The 14,940-nt window shown below is 57.1% G+C and overlaps 4 protein-coding genes across 4 annotated transcripts; 2 read left to right on the plus strand and 2 right to left on the minus strand.

The window, feature by feature from the left end:
• Positions 1-440: 440 nt before the first annotated feature.
• On the minus strand, positions 441-2,379 carry B0H64DRAFT_33605 (uncharacterized protein). The gene is made up of 3 exons (XM_062801141.1): positions 1,547-2,379; positions 891-1,493; positions 441-834 (listed from the first exon to the last, which is right to left on the minus strand). The coding sequence occupies exons 1-3, from the start codon at positions 2,269-2,271 to the stop codon at positions 528-530; spliced, it is 1,635 nt and encodes a 544-aa protein (XP_062664747.1). The 5' UTR covers positions 2,272-2,379; the 3' UTR covers positions 441-527.
• A 4,317-nt stretch (positions 2,380-6,696) lies between these two features.
• On the plus strand, positions 6,697-9,298 carry B0H64DRAFT_33636 (uncharacterized protein). The gene is made up of 3 exons (XM_062801145.1): positions 6,697-6,959; positions 7,017-7,133; positions 7,185-9,298. The coding sequence occupies exons 1-3, from the start codon at positions 6,836-6,838 to the stop codon at positions 9,200-9,202; spliced, it is 2,259 nt and encodes a 752-aa protein (XP_062664748.1). The 5' UTR covers positions 6,697-6,835; the 3' UTR covers positions 9,203-9,298.
• B0H64DRAFT_382981 (uncharacterized protein) lies at positions 9,024-10,110 on the minus strand. Its single transcript, XM_062802914.1, has 2 exons — positions 9,615-10,110; positions 9,024-9,542 (listed from the first exon to the last, which is right to left on the minus strand). The coding sequence occupies exons 1-2, from the start codon at positions 9,747-9,749 to the stop codon at positions 9,408-9,410; spliced, it is 270 nt and encodes an 89-aa protein (XP_062664749.1). The 5' UTR covers positions 9,750-10,110; the 3' UTR covers positions 9,024-9,407.
• A 2,152-nt stretch (positions 10,111-12,262) lies between these two features.
• B0H64DRAFT_449958 (uncharacterized protein) lies at positions 12,263-14,710 on the plus strand (the record flags this gene model as incomplete). Its single annotated transcript, XM_062807109.1, has 4 exons — positions 12,263-12,446; positions 12,506-12,575; positions 12,635-14,024; positions 14,086-14,710. 4 exons carry the CDS (start codon positions 12,263-12,265, stop codon positions 14,539-14,541), a joined length of 2,100 nt encoding a protein of 699 aa, XP_062664750.1. The 3' UTR covers positions 14,542-14,710.
• Between the last annotated feature and the right edge of the window lie 230 nt (positions 14,711-14,940).

A 14,940-nucleotide genomic window follows, 5' to 3' on the forward strand; every position in this document is an offset into this window, starting at 1 on the left:
CCAGAGAACATCGCCGTTGCTTTATCTTAAAGTGCTCCTCATACCCATCACAGAGCATCTTTGATGTTGCCATCCTCGTCAGTCTCAGATATACGTAGCGGAATGATTTCAACACCATGTGCCTGTGTTGCTCATGTAGTCTTGATGAATCCACGGTGTTCAGCTGAGGCGCAACCAGGGAGATGGCATGAATCTCACCAGGGAAACAACAACGATAGGCAACGCCTTCTCACATCACCCGCATGATCACTTAAAAGAGCAAGGCCCGGGTAACAATCTTGGGATTTTCTGTAACGACTGTGTAGATGGATAATTGCCGTAACATTCCTTTCTTAAAAGAATAAAAACCCTCATATCCACTCAACTGTGACGCGAAGTGTCGCGCAAGATGTTGGTTCAAACGATGACCCAAAATCGGAAGCAGAAGTCCCGAGTTTAGAAACGAAGTGAAGGTGCAGCGCAAGAGGCAGACAACTCTCTAAGTTTACTCAGAGATGGGCCATCCTACTGCGGGGGCGCCGGACAGCTTAGAACAGCTTGTGCTCCAGGGTCATGTCCGACTCAGGCTCGAGGCCGACGCAGGCACGGAAGATGTTGGCAAGTGCGGCGCGCTGCTTAGCCAGGGCGTTGACGACCGGGGTGCCGGGAGGGGTCAGGGGAGCCTTGAGCATGTAGCTGAGCACGCTCAGCACGCTGTGGAAGTTCTTGTACTTGGCGCCCTCTCCTTCGGCCGAGTGCAGCTTCCACTGGATGCGAGTCATCAGCTCGGCGATCACGACCAGGTCGATGATGAGCGGGGAAGCAAGCAGGGAGTCCTCGCAGACATTGGACATGCTGGGAATAGCTCAGTTAGCAAATGATACTCAGAGGTAAGACGTTGTAATGCTTACGAGATGGTCTGGTGGCCGCCAAGGAAGATCTCAGCAGAGTACTCGTCCATGGCGCGCTTGCTGTCACCGACTGCGGGGATGTACTTGATGACGACTACGTGGTCGGGGTGCTCGTCTTTACCGTACAGCACGGTGTTGGCGGCGACCATGTCGTCCACGACGTTGGACTTGGAGATCTCTTTCGAGCGGAACTGCCTGTGGGAGCTCAGGTTCATACCATCGTTGTTGCCAAGGTGGTTGTAGCTGGCAATCGAGGTGAGCTTGATGCCGGCACTGATCATGAAGTCCACCAGGGCCGACTTCATCTTGGTCTGGCCAGACTTGAAGTCGTCGCCGCCGATGAAGGCGCCGCGCTTCTCGGCCAGTTCAATGCAACCCGGAACAAAGGTGTTCTGGGGGGAGCCGTTGATGAAAGGGGCGTCCTCGAGGATGCAAGCAACAGCGAACACGGTCGAGGGAGAAACCTCCTCGTGGCCAGCCTCGATGGCCTTGAGCAGATTGTCAGCTGTGTCGTTGACGCCGTCGATGAGGTCGGCAAAACGCTCCGTGTTGGCAGTCCACTGGACAATGACCTTGTCTAGGTTGTTTGCAGCCTTGAAGTCACTGTTGTTGGGTTAGAAATAGGACCACCGTAGATTCAGGCGTTGGTTACGTACCGGATATCCTTGCGGATCTGCTCGACGTGGGCGTTGCAAGCCTTGGAACCGGGAATCACGTTGTCGGCCCGCTCCTCCTGGTTGGCGGCGATGAAGTCGGGGTAATAAATGCTGGGAAGCGGGACAATTTCGGTCATCTCCTTGCGGACGAGCCCCTTGAGGGTCGGCTCGAGGACCTTGGCGCGGTCCATGGCATCGGCCAGGTTCATGCCGCTGATATCCCAGCCGCCAATGACCATGTCGTTGGGGTGAACCATGGGCAAGACGTCATGGAAGGGGATGTTGACATCCTGCTGTGTCTTGGTGTCAGTGCCCAGCTTCAGGGTCGAGCCCATGACAACGGAGCCGTAGTAGTTGGCAGCCTGGCGTCCGTTGCGCGTGTCCCAGACAAGGCCGCGGCGGTTGGCAATGATGCCGGCAGTAATGGTAGTGCCATTGTTACCGCCCAGGCCGACCAGCATGACACCGACCTTGGGGATCTTGGTGTCAAGCTTGAAGTCATAGACGGTCTCCTTGGGGGTGACCGTGCGGGTGCCGTCCTCGCCATCAGTCACCATGGTAGTGCGGTAGGTGTACTTGGAGCGGATCTCGCTGTCCGAGTACACCACATTGGGAGAGTTCACAATGAACTTGGGGCGGGCGGGCGATCCATTGCCAGCAGCGCCATTGTTGGAGTGTCCACCACCGTTCGCTGTGCCCGCGTCAGTCTCAGCGTGCGGTGCCATTTTCGCAAATTCTTAGATCAGCAATATTTGTCTTTTGGAAACAAAGACTTTATTGTGTCTGGATCGAGTCCGCTGCTCCTCCGGGAGAGGCAGAACAACGGGCTCCTGCGTACGGGTGGTGGACGCTGTTGGTGTGATTAGCATCATTGTCACAGAGAAGAAAACTTCCAGGTTGCTGCCGGTAGTCGACAAGATAAAATCTAGGTACTTACGAGTTGAGGAGGTTGGAGAACGTTTTGACGGCTGGAGCGACCGCAGCTCGGAAGCGCGATCGGTTAGAGCACGAAAGACGAGATGAAGGTAGATGAAGGCGTCGAAAGTGCCAGTGAACTGGGTTGTGTATCGAAACTTCCAAGTAACAAATGTGGGTTGGGTTAACAAAGAAAAACTTGCTGGGCAGAAACGGCAGCAGCGCCTGCCTCTTATACCCTCGAACCCAGGCGGTGAAAGATGCAGTGCGCTAACGTCCGTCTGTCCATTACCTATCGATTCCAAGTTCGTGCCTACCTAATCTAACCAACTTCACTCCCTCCATAGATCGGGGCTCCACGTCTCGGATTACTCGGCCGCTAAATCTGGGGAGATTCAAATCATTGACCACTGGGCATTCGACGGGCAGTTGACAGCGGGTCCATCCCGCCTCTGCCGCCGTTGAGATGGTTGCCGTGGAACGGCCATCCTTTTTCAGATTCGCATCCCAACAGAACGCAGGGAAACACGGAATCGAGACCTGGATGGGCACTCCCACACGTTATAATTTTGAATTGATCGATGTTTTTTATTCTTCTGCTGTTGATGGTTGTCCCAAAAGTCTGCTCTTTCTTCCCGTGTCGTCCACCCCGCTACCCCTCCAAGACGCACTGTTTTCTGCGTGACTCGTGTGTTCAAGCGCGGGCGTGCGGGGGTGTGGACCGGGGGGTGCTCGTTGATTGGTGGCCGACGCTGCCGGAGCCAGCCCGTCACGCGAGGACCGGCCGTCTCCGGAACGGGAGGCATGAGGTTCCCGATGGCGGAGCCGCGCTCTCACTTCACCCGCGGCACCGCTCCTCTCCCGCCCGCGCCCAGCGCGGAAAAGGTTGAAATGATCTTTGATGGTGTCGATCATCTCCTCATAGAGACGGCGACGTGCCAGCAAACAGATGCGGCACTCTGTCCCTTACAACTCGGGACTCGGCAAGGAGCATGAGTGTTGCTGTTCGCTCGTTAACCCGCAGTTTCCGGTCTCTTGCGTGCGTTGGCTCGTTGGCCCAGGTCATTCCGCTTTGCCGACGCCGGAGTTACGGTTGAGCCGCCCCGGATTCGTCACCTGCAGCATCCATCGTGGTCTCGAAATCTGAAAATCGTTCGAGTTTCGGGAAGAACCTACCTCTGCGTAGCGAAGGTTGCGATCCCGTTGGTGCTTCCACAGTAGCCGATCCCAACACCACCTTGCAATTGCAGAAGCAGACACACGTGTTGTTGGTCAACTCGATACAGGCGGTGAACGCTGCAGCCAAAGCTCTCACTTGGCAGTCTTCATGCGTGAAAATGGCAAAGCATGGCGGATTCGTACCAAGCCCTTGGCCGCAAAGCCTTTCCCTCGCATTCGGGTTGGCACATCTGTTGCCAGATTGGATCGTTTGTCAAAGTCAAAGCTTTTGATACCTGATTCCTCAGACGTCGACTGCAGTGACATACCGATAACGACGAGGTTCACTTCTCAAACACCGCACGTTTCCCACCAACTATAGGCTGAGAACGACCTCGCATAATCTTATGGGAGAGGCGACATATCCGAACGGCGAAAGGAGGTGGGCCATATACCTGCTGTCAACAACACATTATGCAATGCAGTCACCAGCGCTGCGGAGATTGACATGCAGCTGTCTGATGACAGCCTGGCTAAGATGCGTGATGGAGGGGTAACGGTATGGTCTCGTTGGTATTCGTTTCACCAACACACCCGGACGCGAGGCATGAATTACCCGTGCAGACGAGTGGTTCGGTTGGGTGTGGGGTTACAGCAAGATGAGTAGGTAGTATATCCGGATGCAGCGCTGTCACATTTCCGCCGTCCGGTCGAGCACCGTTCAAATGGGACGCGGAATTACTCTGATCTTTCACCAACGAATCGAGTTGGGAATCGCGGCTGATATCAGCGGCTGGAATGATGGGACTTGGCCGAGTGGTGGCGGCAATTTGATGACCCCTTGATCAGCCGCTGACGTTCAGCCTGACACAAGGAGTTGGCCTAAGAATGGGCCGGGCAGACGACAACTCTGATTTACCGCTGCGTCTTTGTAGAAGGGGAGGGAAAAAAGGTCTCGCCAATGGTCGGGCCAGGTCGCTAATGTGGTCGAGTGGCACCGTGGGCAGGAAGACCCTCCAACCACGACATAACCAAGCTCGGTGGAACCGCAACGACGGGCTCTGAGCCCATCGCTCGGAAATATCTCGATCTTGCGTGATCAATCCGGCACTTGGCCGAGCGGTGCTTCCATTCGCCGGGTGCGCGGTTGGTTGACGTGAGCGAGATGATGACGAAGGACTTTCGAAGTTCTGGAAGTCAATCAGCCACAAGGGTGTTCGGGGGCCGGCCGTGTTTCTCCAGGTCTAAAGTGACAGGGGCCCTGGCATGGGAACGACTTGGCAGGGCAGCAGCTCATCCCGATACGATCATTGGCTGCTTCAGGGGGGGCAATCTTAAAACACCAACACCACACTGCGCGAGAATGTGCAACGCCGATGAGCCTTGTGAGCAGCTGGAAATGCAATGATTCGCTGGCGTGCCGCTCGGTGCCAATCAGCTGATGGAATCAGAGACAGCCCTAACGGAAGAGTGTTCGAAGCATCTGTCTGGAACTGAGAACGAACGAACCAAGACGGCGGTACGTCGTACGTCGCACCAAGGACGTGCTGCGGGGACATTGGGGGGGAACGTGGTGGCCACCACACCAGGCTCCGCGGCGTTCTTTGGCGCCAGTTTGTTTGAGATATACGAGAGAGAAGAGAGTGCCGTCAACGGCATGATAACTTCAAACTTGAGACGCGGTGGCGGTCAGAATCTCGTCTCGTAGAAATGCTGGGACGGCAATGACATCCCATTTACGAAATAAGGGGTGGCCGCCGGTGGTGTCAGTCTCCCATCAGCCATTGGACGAGGCGAACACGGCGAATCAGGTGAATGAGGCGAAAGCTGCTGCAAGGTACCCGCTCCAACAGCCGACTCTCGCTCTCTTCTTGTTGGCGCTCCAACAGGTGGGCGTTGATCGAGAGCCATGTGGAGCCCCAAAAGATTGCGACAAGCCTCTCGCGACAGGGAAAGCGACGTGTGGTTTCCTCGATCGCGTTGCATAATGAGGCCAAATTTGCCGAACGCGGGCATTGCAACGACGACGAACAAACCGCCGAAATGACGCCCAAAAGGACCGGAGAGTTAGGTGGGCTTCCACTCCTTCTAGGTTCTTGCCAGTTACCTCTGTACCGGAAGCCGCCATTCGCCCGCCACCGGGCAACCTGGAGCCGGACAGCGTTGTTCCTTCCTGCTGCTCGCCTCCTCACCGCTCATGGACCACAAGCCGCAAGTTGCGATTGCCATCTGGGGAACTGTCACGGCGCCCATTCACAGATCGGGACTAGACTAATGCAAGACGCGCGGACCATCTGCTCGCTTTGGCCTGGTTGCACTGGGGATGGAGAGAAGACGTGGGAGAGCAAAAGGGATTCGGCAGCAGTGCAGATGCACCAAGACGGCGACGTTTGGTTCCATGGACAGATGTCAGGGGGTCAGGACCCTGGTCTGGCTTGATCCTCGCTCCATCTGTGCACATCGTGCAAATCCCCGAGCTTCCTTTGCTCCAAAGCGGGGTGAGCTCGGCACGAGACCCCTGTGCGGCCACCGAACCCCCATCGACGTCCCTGCAGCTCGCTGCAGAGGCCCGGGGCCAGGGTCGGTTTAACGGGCTGGTCTCATGGCCTTTCGCCCGTGGCTCTTCATCCAACTCATCGTCCCTTTGGGAAACACTTGCATCTTGCATCTGCAACCCGACGGCCAACTTCACCCTCCACTTTCGAGACACGATCCGCAACAACACCGCTCACCCGCCTTCCCCCCCCGCAAATCGTTTATTTCGTGCAGCCGGTTGGGAATCGCGCACAGCCCGGCTTGGCAGGTCTAGACTCTCTCGTTGTCGGGGCCCTGCTCGTGTAAAACCAGATCGGTCCCGGCGCACCGTGGGATCCTGCCCTCCTTCTGGTAGAATCCACTGTCTGAGCGGTTGCTCCCAAGTAATTGTTGCCCTCAACATCCGCCGTTGCTTGTTTGGGGTGCTTGACCCCTGGACCGACACAACAAAAACATCGATCAGTAACTACATATTCCGTCTCTCTCGGCCCCGGTTTGGAGGAGGGCCGGTCCGAGGACAACAACACACGCTCCCCGGCGATAGGATAGGGCGGTAGGAGACCCGGGGGGCAGGTCGACTTCGGAACTTCGCACCCGCTTCCCGATTTTAGACACCAAAGCGCCTGCACTTCCCGTCGCGAATCAGTGGAAAGCAGCGGGCACCACAAAGGACACTCGAGGATGGCAACGGTGGGAAGGGAGTCGCGCTTCATGCCGACAGTGAAATGTTCGTCATGCAACGAACAGGTGGAAATATCCCTGATGGGCGAGCATCTCTGCACCGGGTCGGGTTCACCGGTGGAACGTATGATGCCAACAATCCCCTCCGTTCACCCGCGGCTCCGACTAACATCGTCTCTAGCCACGCCGCCACTGCCTGCGGCCTCCTTGTTTGGGAGACTGATGCCAGCTTTCGGCAACCCATTAGCCCCAAAGCAACAACCCCGACCGCCCCCTCAAGTGGACACGTCTGCGGCGAGTATGTGTTACCCCATGCCCGACCTGCCGGGCTTTGCTAACAGTGGCTTAGATCGCGCGTATATGGGTCAATCTCAACTCACACCTATCAGCCAAGAAAGTGGTTCCCAGAGTGGGATATCACCCCAAACCCCAATTGGGCAGTCAGATACCGGGAAACCCGATGAATACTTCACACCAGAGATTGCGGACAACTCTCCGCCACAATCGTTGAGACCCGGTGGATATGGAGGACTTGGAGGTGGTAGTACTTATGAGGACTCGGCGTTCCGGGCATATGTCCCGAAGAAGCAGGAACCGGATTTGATGGGCAACACAGCTGGTCCCCTCGATCCGGCCCGTCGACCTTCGGCAGCTGGCCTTAGTGTGTCGGGAGGTGCGGATGAGCGCCCTGGCACTGCGGCCTCGAATGCTAGCAGCAGCCTGGGGAGCGGAAGAATGCCGATGCCACAGAGGCAAAATGGATATGCGGGTTTTGGTCCACCGAAAACGTCGGAACATGGCCTCGAGCCGCCCGCTACGCCGAACAGGTCCGAGACATTCCCCCGACCCAGCGAACGTTTCGCCCCGCCCCCTCGCACACCGACCGCCCCGCTTCCTTCAGCGACATTGCGACCGGATCGACTACAACTTCCGGCGGACTCGCCGGGCGCACCTGACGGACGATCTCCGATGACGAGCCCGAGAAGGCCGAGTAGAGGGCCAGATACCTCTCGGCCGCCGCCACCACGAACCAGCACGATTCGGCCAACGACCCCCGTTGTCCCAACAATCAATCTCGCCGAGGAGTTTGGGATCGGGAACCCGTACCACAACCCGTCAGAATCGACGTCATCGACCGACTCTTCGGAAAACAGCAGTCAACCGGAACGCCGGCCGAGCCAAGCGAGCCAGGCGAGCTCACGAACAAGCCCGTCAAGGTCTCTAGGCTCGAGGTCCGGGAAAAGTCCCTCTGATACATCAAGTTTCGATAACTTGATGACGGATATCCAGTCTTCCATGGACGACATGAAACCACGGCCACCAGTACCCGCGCCTTTAATGATACCGGGTAGAGATATGGTGGGCCGCCCGTCTCCTTTGAGCGCGCGACCGCCTCGCTCGGGAGACCGAGGATATGACCCGCGTATCGACCCTGCAGTACAAAACCCGCGCGGTGGTCAAGAGAAGGCTTCTCTGACATCGCCGTTGTCGGACGCTCCGCTCCGCGACAAGCTCACTATTCAGACATCTAACGACATCATCTCCCCGGGCACACCCGGCTTCCCCTCCCCAGGATGGGCTAGGTCGCCTGACGAGGACGAGCAGATGGGCGAAAGACGCCCTTCCCAGGCACCGCCTCCACTACAACCACCACCACAATTCCAACCACCATCGGAACGGCAACCACGACCACAGCAACAGCCACCGAGGCCCCGGTCGCGCTCTCGCTCCCGCTCACGCGAACCGGCTCCCCTCTCAGCACGCGGCGATTGTAAAGCCTGTGGCCTCCCAATCAAGGGCAAGTCCATATCGAGCGCCGACGGCCGCCTAACCGGGCGGTACCACAAGCCGTGCTTCGTCTGCTCAACCTGCCAGAACCCCTTCTCATCTTCCACCTTTTACGTGCTCGACGACAAGCCGTACTGCGAGCTGCACTACCACAAGCTCAACGGCAGCCTGTGCGGCAGTTGTGGCAGGGGCATCGAGGGCCAGTACCTCGAGGACGAGTCCTGCGTGAAGCACCACGTCGGGTGCTTCAAGTGTGGCGAATGCGGGATGGCGCTCAGGGATGGGTACTTCGAGGTCAACGGGAAGGCCTATTGTGGAGACGATGCTTGGAGGCTCACTGGTGGCGGACCAAATGATGCCCCAGGTGGTATGGGTATGGGCGGGAGGGGCGGTATGGGTGGTCGCGGCAGGGGTGGCCGAGGTGGCAGGGGTGGTGGCATGGGGTTCCGGCCTCCGCATATGGGTTTGCCCGGTGGACCGAGGGGTGGCATGGGCGGCGGCTACAACCCCAGCCGACTGGGACCGATGGGGCAAAGGCCCAAGATGGAAAAGAGGATGACGAGGTTGGGAATGATGTGAGCAGGTGATCCATTCACCAAATCACCGACCTGTGGACGACTATGCCTACTCCACGACGGCTCCGGATAATACGCCAAATATGCGTCAACGCGCACGAAACGGCTTGATGCCGACATCTAATATTCGCATTTGGCCCGAGCACTCCCGGATTGAGGCTCCTACACTTTTTTTCTTTTTTTTTCGATACCCCGATCACCATTTCGCTTCATATACCCACTGGATTCGGACTAGCATATTTTTTGCATTTTCCTTTGTCTCTACGGTCCGGTAATTGGGAGATTGGAAAAGGGGACCGGAAAGCACTTGCCCAACAGCAACAGGCGGGAATTTTTGAGAGGCCCTAGTTTTTGCAAACGGACCATTGGGTGCGGTCAGAGCAACGGTTGGCAAAGTCTGGGTTTCTGGGGTTTACCTGTGTAACGCCGTGGGCTTCAAACCTGTTCCAGAGGGTCTGAGACAGCGTCGTCACGCTATCCGGAAAACTTCGCCCGCGTCCTGTCAACGGGTCGATCCCGACGCACAGCAGCAGCCACCTGGTTGCGTGCATGGGACGCGCAAGCCTTGCGGCTTACATACACGCAAACGCGCAAGCACGGAGGCGGATTGAGGCGGAGCGACCAGTCACGCAGCCCCACACGTGGAACTGAGGTCGGGAAACAGGGCGATGTTGGCGTAACGAGCAATAGTAAAATCATGTATGTAAACAATAGTGCTTAATCTTTACTCAACAAAAAGAAGAATACTCTGCACAAAGGCACACATCGGATCAAGTTGGCGGTCAGCTTGTGACATGTTGGCCGGCGAGACAGTCTCACCCTCGAGCCGAGACATTGTCCGTTTCGTTTCGTTGAGGAGCGTTGAGGTTTTATGGTAATTATTACAAGCCGATGCATCGATGCCTATGTATACGAGAGGCGCGGACACACTCGAAAACTCCCCGACCCCTCCTACTTATTATGTATTCTCAATGGTGTGTCGTACCGGAAGGATGCGGATGATGATGGATGGTTGCACAGGCGTCGCTCATCGGTGAGTCTGACCCGGTTCGAGAATCCCGGCAGATCTCACCTCCTGCAGAACGCTTATTTCCACCCATGTCTCTTCGGGTCGGCTTGCTTTTTTCAACGTCCCCTCACTCATCTCCGTCTTTCTTGTTTCGGTGCCACACCCCCGCCAACCTGCGCATCCGCCGGGACTCTTCTGATTGCAGGGCTCAAGAATAAGCTCGGGATTGGTGCGAATCCACACCTCGCTCTAGCCGGCTTGAGAACGGCGGCGGCACTGGCTACTGAAAAAAAAAAAAAAAAAAGATTAGAGGCGCTTGCGCGGATGGAGAAAGGGGAGCGCGGTGAACTCGCATTTGGAAGATAATCAATCTGATGAGCCAGGTCACTTTCCTAACCAGGCTGGTCGTCACGGCGGCGCGTCGAACCAGGTTCGGAGCGGTCGGCGGTGAGATACTTTTTGCACTATCATTCCGCAACATGCTCATCAAATTCGCTCACCCCGAGCGTACCGAGCGTGCGAACCCTACCTATGTAATAACAAATACGCTGGAATATTCTGACATCATGGGTCTCGGAAGCCGTGGTTATGTACTTCGTACATATGTATACGCGACACTCCATACAAACTCTGTAACAACCACCAGAGATTGCGATTTGTTGACACACGTGTTGCCCTTGTTTACCGGTTGACTTCAAACAGTGGACCGGCCGAACGATCGAGAACTGAATTTCCCACCGCTTGGTTCGGTACCCCTCCGAGCTTTTCGATCCTCCCACTCTTGGCAGAGATTGGGGCCAGACCTGGAAGTTCTAGACCTCCTCCCCTCGGTCTTCTTTCAGGGGGAAGCGCCCCTTCGAGGGTGGTGGCGTTAGCCCGCATTAGGAAAGAGCATGGATGCTGTCGGTCCACTGTCCCCAGACTTGGAAGTGTGAGGGAGTGACTGTTCGAGATGGGGGATGTCGAGAAATCGTCGCAGCCACTTGCTCGTTGGTTTTCACAAATCTCGGAAAAGCCGTGAGCAGGGCTCGGAGCTACATGCAGACTTGAAAATTCTTGAAGAAGCAGGTCTCGGTCGATCGCTGATGGTGCGACATGTAAATGACGTTATAGCGGGAGTTGAATGGCGATCGCCCAACACAGCCCGGTACGTAAAGATCTGTACTCGAATAAGATCTTCAGCCACCCCTTCCCTGCAGGAAGGGGTTTGCAGTGACGGGTCCACCCGAAATCCACTCGATGCAGCTGGCATTTTGGCGGCTTCCCTATCTGCCAATCGCCGCCTATGGATTCTCAGGGACTCCCTGTGACCATCAAGGGTGTTCTGGGTTTTGAGCGTGGGCGGCCGGCTGCGCTTGCAGAAAGAGCATGAGACCCTTGCGCGCCTGCCGCTTCATAGGCTGATAGGGTGGGTGAGAGGCAACAAGCCGCTTGTTGACTTGCGAGCCTCGCAAATGGGAATTGCCGTTGGTGACATTCTGTGTTGTTCCCCTGTCTCATCTCGCTCCCCTCCGTCCCCGACCTTGAACCTTGTCACCGGCGCCGTTTTGAAGCAACATTTTCGACTTACCACCCCACTGCGGCAGAGTGACCCCTGCCCACCGCCCCTGATGCCCGCCACGCCCTCGTTCGTTTCTTGAGAATTCGCCTAATTAACACTGGTCTTCCAAGACCCGAAACCGTTTCACTCTTTTCCCACTCTTCACCCACAGTCGCTATCGTTCGTTTGATACGGAAAGCTGGTCGACCACTATTCCATACCAGCCTCTCGCAACTCCATCCTCGACGTCTCCCGTCTTGGATCAGGCATCCGATTTTCCCCTTCGTTCGTGCAATCACTCGTTTCAGCACGATTCGGCAGGCCCTGCATTTTCTCTTCCCTCCTCCTCCCAGAGTTGTATCAGCAAGCCGCCTGGCATTACTCTACAACAAGCCTTTCTTGGGAGATGCATTTTTGAGAGCGACCCTCTTCACTTCAGATTTCACGAGTTCTGATTATCTTCCCTCCCGACCACCTCCTCCTCTTGTCAAGCCGTCGAACCTCCTATCTTCAAGATGCTCGTGAAGGCGGCGGCGGTGAAAACACAGGCCCGCCGGGTCCTGTTTCGGCCTAGAACCTTGCTACCGGCGATCTTTGGTGTCTTCGTGGTGTGCATACTGGGGTTGATGCATCACAACGGCCAGTTGAATCAAAAACCTACGTTTCTGGACGGCGGCCACTCGCTCGAGCGGGTTCCTGGTAGGAAACATGGGCTGCCCCGAACCTATCTCTTAAAACACCAGCTAACAATGCCAAAGGCGAACGCCGTGCTCGGGAACTGCAGGCGCAAAGGGCACAATTCGAAAAGGAGTACCATCAGCTTAAACAGTACGAGTCACAGTTATGTATCCCACGCATTTGTTGATGGCACTGACGTGGTGGTTTAGTCGACCCGGCTACAAGGCCATCTACGGGAACACTCTCGAGACTCTCGTTGACCAGGACACCAGGGGGCCCTCGCAAGAGGAGCGACTCGGTCCGGTCTTCAATACAACCGTCAACTTCAGCAAGGCCCAGCCCGTCACCTTTAACCCATATCCCAACTACAACAGCCCCGAATGGGAAGCGGAGCACGCAGCATATGTGCCGTGCCTCGGTCCGACCGGGCAGGAGGTCGAAGATATTGGCGTGTTCAAGGGCCGGCCGCAGAAGTTCCCCAACCCCGGCTTTGGAAGTTACAGCGCCCTAGGGCTCGACCGGAATCTGTGCTTCGAGAGAGAGACCCGCATGGGGCAGTACGGGATGTCGCCGGTGTTGAAGGCTGACGGCGAAGTCCTGAACTGGGACAACGTCAACTGGGGCGATCTCCAGGATCAGTGTCTCGAGAGGAATCGCGCCCGCTTCGCCCCCAACGCCCCGGCGAACGAATACGTCACCCCGGATACGAGTGGCTCCACCGATTCGAAGCGAGATGTCGACGGCAACGAGAACAACGGAAACGACCACATCATGCACACCCTGAGGCGGTTCTGGCGCAAGCCGGGCTCTCGACGGAGGTCAACCAAGCCAGTCGTCAACTCCAAGCGGCCGTCTAATGCGACGTCCAAGCCGGAGCTGAGGACCGCGTTGCTCCTCCGTAGCTTCTCGGGGAAAACCTATACCGACAACGACAAGGAGGTCATTCGTTCGCTGGTCACCGAACTAAGTCTCAGGACCGGTGGCGAATTCGAGGTTTTCTTGTTTGTGCACATCAAGGACGAGCACCGGGAGATCTGGACCGACGACGCTTATAACAAGGCGCTCGAGGACCACGTCCCCGCCGAGTTCAGGAGCATGTCTGTCCTCTGGAATGAGCCCGCCGTCAACAGCTTGTACACCAACCTGACGACCAAGGCCCGCAAGGTGCATCACGGGCAGTTCCTCCCGGTCCAGATGTTTATGCAAGAGTTCCGAGAGTTTGACTTTGTCTGGAACTGGGAAATGGACTCGCGCATCATCGGACACAACTACGACGTGCTCTCCAAGCTGGCCGACTTCGGCAGGAACCAGCCGCGGAAGGGGCTGTGGGAACGTAACGAGCGGTTCTATATCCCCTCGGTCCACGGCAGCTTTGACTCGCAGTTCCGGACCTCGGTGGAGAAGGCCGTCGGCAGCAAGACGGTTTGGGGCGCGCCCAAGGTCCCCGTCGTCAGCCCCTTCGGCCCCGAACCTCCCGTCGCGGACCCCCGGGACGACGATTACACGTGGGGCGTGGGCGAGGAGGCGGATTTGATCGAGTTGTCTCCGATGTTCAACCCCGTCAACAGCGGCTGGGTCATGCGCAATTCGGTCTGGGGGGTACCGCTCCGAGGCATTCCCCTGGGGAAGGCTCCCTCGCCGCGCCACCATCATCACACAGTCTAGGCTCTCGAGACGGCTGATCGACGCCATGCACTACGAGGACCTACAGGGCAACCACGTCACTTCCGAGATGGTGGCTCCGACAGCAACGTTGCTCCACGGCTTCAAGGGCGTGTACGCACCAATGCCTGTCTTTTTTGACCGTGCGTGGAGCGGCTCTCAGCTCGCGAAGTGGTTCAACGGTGGACCCAAGGGCCAGAGCGGCAGCTTCGGCAGCTCCATGGCGTGGGGACAAGAAGGACGATACATGGGCACGACCTGGTACTTCCGCGCCTACCCCCCACAGCGGTTGTACAACAACTGGATGGGCTACGAGGATACCGAGATCGGCGGCGACGAGTGGGAGGCTGAGCACGGCCGCCCGTGTCTGCCTTCTATGATCCTGCATCCGATCAAGGAGATCAGCCCGACTGAGAAGGGCTACGCGACCGATTCCAGACTCACGTACGATTGAGCGGGTAGGCAGGATGGATGGTTGATCGAGCTGCCTACATCATTACACCGCGTTCGCGGCGTAGGGCCCTACCTTACAGGCCGCGCCGAGCGGTGATTTCTGACTATTTGTCTCACTTGCAGGCCCACGTCTGGGTGGAAGAACAACATTTTGTCATGACTACGAACACGGGCGAGCTGCGCGGCTGCTTGTGAGCCAACGCTCCAAGCCGCCTACTATGCGCCGCCAACGGTGGAGGGGGGAAGAGAGAGAGAGAGACCTGGGTCACCCCTGAGTCGAACGGCGGATTCGCTATCGGCCTCGGAAAACCGAGAACATCGCCGGGCCGAGATGAAGGGGTCACCAACAGGGGGCGGGTGTGTTGTGTGTGAAGCATACTGTACATATCAACGGCGCAGA

This window comes from Chaetomium fimeti (genome assembly GCF_033439085.1).
Source record: "Chaetomium fimeti strain CBS 168.71 chromosome Unknown B0H64scaffold_1, whole genome shotgun sequence".
NCBI lineage: Eukaryota > Fungi > Ascomycota > Sordariomycetes > Sordariales > Chaetomiaceae > Chaetomium > Chaetomium fimeti.

What these genes read in the sequence shown, in the direction of transcription:
- B0H64DRAFT_382981 (XM_062802914.1), bottom strand. Translation starts at nt 9,749, where the DNA reads ATGCACGCAACCAGGTGGCTGCTGCTGTGCGTCGGGATCGACCCGTTG. An exon ending in AAGCCCACGGCGTTACACAG is followed by an intron (nt 9,543 to 9,614) that starts GTAAACCCCAGA and finishes TGCAAAAACTAG; the next exon opens with GGCCTCTCAAAAATTCCCGC.
- B0H64DRAFT_33636 (XM_062801145.1), top strand. Translation starts at nt 6,836, where the DNA reads ATGGCAACGGTGGGAAGGGAGTCGCGCTTCATGCCGACAGTGAAATGT. An exon ending in GTCGGGTTCACCGGTGGAAC is followed by an intron (nt 6,960 to 7,016) that starts GTATGATGCCAA and finishes CATCGTCTCTAG; the next exon opens with CCACGCCGCCACTGCCTGCG. An exon ending in AGTGGACACGTCTGCGGCGA is followed by an intron (nt 7,134 to 7,184) that starts GTATGTGTTACC and finishes ACAGTGGCTTAG; the next exon opens with ATCGCGCGTATATGGGTCAA.
- B0H64DRAFT_33605 (XM_062801141.1), bottom strand. Translation starts at nt 2,271, where the DNA reads ATGGCACCGCACGCTGAGACTGACGCGGGCACAGCGAACGGTGGTGGA. An exon ending in CAGATCCGCAAGGATATCCG is followed by an intron (nt 1,494 to 1,546) that starts GTACGTAACCAA and finishes ACCCAACAACAG; the next exon opens with TGACTTCAAGGCTGCAAACA. An exon ending in GGCGGCCACCAGACCATCTC is followed by an intron (nt 835 to 890) that starts GTAAGCATTACA and finishes AGCTATTCCCAG; the next exon opens with CATGTCCAATGTCTGCGAGG.